This window comes from Microtus ochrogaster, chromosome 6, assembly GCF_000317375.1.
Source record: "Microtus ochrogaster isolate Prairie Vole_2 chromosome 6, MicOch1.0, whole genome shotgun sequence".
NCBI lineage: Eukaryota > Metazoa > Chordata > Mammalia > Rodentia > Cricetidae > Microtus > Microtus ochrogaster.
In genome coordinates this window covers 59,070,654-59,073,153 of record NC_022013.1, presented here as the reverse complement: position 1 = coordinate 59,073,153, position 2,500 = coordinate 59,070,654, and the positions used below count along the sequence as shown (strand labels likewise).

The 2,500-nt window shown below is 48.1% G+C and overlaps 1 protein-coding gene across 1 annotated transcript in view; it reads left to right on the top strand.

Annotated features, from left to right (window-relative positions):
• The window catches only part of Frmpd2 (FERM and PDZ domain containing 2), a 107,771-nt gene that overhangs the window by 104,377 nt on the left and 894 nt on the right, over positions 1 to 2,500 (top strand). The window contains exon 29 of the mRNA XM_026779984.1: positions 1,746 to 1,999. Coding sequence (XP_026635785.1) covers positions 1,746 to 1,999 — 254 coding nt within the window. The remainder of the gene's footprint in view (positions 1 to 1,745; positions 2,000 to 2,500) is intronic.

The following is a 2,500-nucleotide window of genomic DNA, read 5'->3' as shown; positions in this document are numbered from 1 at the left end:
CACCCGCAGACAGCTCTGCTCTGCACCCACAGACAGCTGAGCTCTGCACCCACAGACAGCTGTGCTCTGTACCCAACACAGTTGTTCTCTGCACCCACAGACAGCTGAACTCTGCACCCGCAGACAGCTGGGCTCTGCACCCACAGACAGCTGGGCTCTGCACCCACAGACAGCTCTGCTCTGCACCGGCAGGCAGCTGTGCTCTGCACCAGCAGGCAACTGGGCAGTGCATGGCTTTTCTTGCTTTTTTTGTCATAACTACCCACTGTTCCTTCTCTATGTTTATAAGAAAACATAATTTATGTACATTTGACCAAGTCTATTACATTTTTAAACCAAATTTTTGCCCAAGTACTTGACAATTTCTAAGTTGTTTTATCGTCTTCACAAAATCATTTTGTATACACAAGCAAGCATATGCTCACATGAATGCAGTTTTATACAGATCCTGTGATGTGGGAATGATTTCTTATTAATAAAGAAACTGCCTAGGCCCATTTCATAGGCCAGCCCTTAGGTAGGCGGAGAAAACAGAACAGGATGCTGGGAGAAAGAAGCATCAACAATCCTGTAGCTGGCTTTCAGGACTGTAAATAATGTCCCTTCATAGCAAACCACACTGTCTGGCATTTGTGGGTTTGTAGTTATTGGGGTATTCTAGGGTTGATTTTTAAGAGAGACAGGCATTAGGGGAAAGGGGAGCAGGGATGGGAACATGTAATGAAACTAACCCGTTGATCTGGGTGTGGGGCAGGGGGCTAAGAAGTGAGGATCCAGGCAGTTGGTTAGAAAAACAACTAAATGTCTGTGCTTTTCTCTTAGATTTTCCTTCTCATCTTCTCTAACCAGATTAGCACCAGATATTTTCTGAGCGCCTCTCTGCATGTGTGCAGTGCTTCACAAAACACCCTGCTGTCTGCAGGACTGCTCTTTCTCGTCTAAGGCATGTGTGGCTATCTTGGGTCCTCGCTGGAAGGCTGAATCTTTCTCTTGCATCTGCGTGTGCATTGCCCGATAATGAGCCTCTCCGGTCCTCTGCCTCCTGTGTCCTTCCTTTGACATGGGGAATAATGTCACTCCAGCTGGCTGCCTCTCCAAAGACTTCATCGGTGCTCTGAAAGGGACCTGATATTTGCACAAAGTGCTTTGAAGGTTGCTCCTAGTCTCCGTGGGCTCTTTTCCCTCTAATCTGTCTGCTGAAATAGTTCAAACCATCAGAGTCACACACAATAGCAGCATTTCACTGCTGGAAAACTTACCCTGTACCAGCACTCCTGGAAGGCAGATAATGTATAACAATAATTTAATTTATAGCTTCTAACAATTCTAACAATTTCAGTGTTTCAGATAAGAAAACCAAGATTGCAGATAAGCAGTACACCTACCCAGGGTCTCAGTGTAAAACGCGGGTCCTAGAACTGACCTCAGCTCATAGCTTTGCCTGCACTGTTGTACCCTCTGGCAGCTCCCCCATGGGCTCCTAGGTTTGATATGCTGAGCTGTTTCTGCTTACTACCTGCACTGTAATATTTCAGGCTGCTCTTGTTCTCATGTGCCTGGTAGTCTCACCAGTTCAGGGACCATAATTTGCTGTTTGTATCCTGGCGCTCTGGGCATCCTCTGGCTGGGTCTTAGGTAATGAACAAGGATGAGGATCTTGAGAGGCAAGGAGAAGGCAGGCCAGGAATTGCTGGTGGAGGCTGGACCACACACACGTTTCTGTTTTCTGGTCCTGGATCGGACAGGGATGATGCTGAAGGTGGCACATGTTTTCTTCATGAAACCTCTTCTCTCACCTTGGAAGATGAAGACTACCTGACCCTCAACTCCACGTTCTCAGGCCAGCTGCCCTGTGAAGAATGTCTAGAGGCGGATTCTGAGACTATTCCTCTGCCGCAGTTCTGTTCTTGGGGTGCTCTCGCAAAGTCTACACTTCCGGAAGGATCCCCCGGGAGTGAGAGTGACTGGGAGGATTTGGAGGAGTCTGTGGCATCCTCAGGTGGGTATCGCACTCTGTGTGGGATGAGGCTTCACGGAACTCACTTAGGTTGGAGTAATGGTCCCCTAGGGTATCATCTGGAAGTCATTTCTGCTGACTGCTTACTGTGGTCCCTGTTCCATGACTACTTTACCAATTGGGGACTGTTTCATATGCTTCATCAGAGGCTTCTCCAGGGCTCTACAGTGACTAAAGCAGAGAGGCAGAATTCAAGCCATTCTCTCCCTGCTCCTGGGTCCACACGTTGAGTGTCCCCTTTGCTGCCCTCCAGCACATGTGTGGACACACCTTCTCTCCCCAGGTTTAGCTTTTTGGAGACCAGCATGTCAAGGGCTAGTTTCTGTCTTGTCTCACCTACCTGGCCCTGGGATGTATATGCTTCAGAGAATACTCCAGGTGTCATGTTACTGGAGGCTGCTTATAGAGCCTTTGTGGTTAGGTACACATCAGAAAGTCAGGCATGGTGGCTCATATTTGTAATCCCAGTACGTAGGACACACA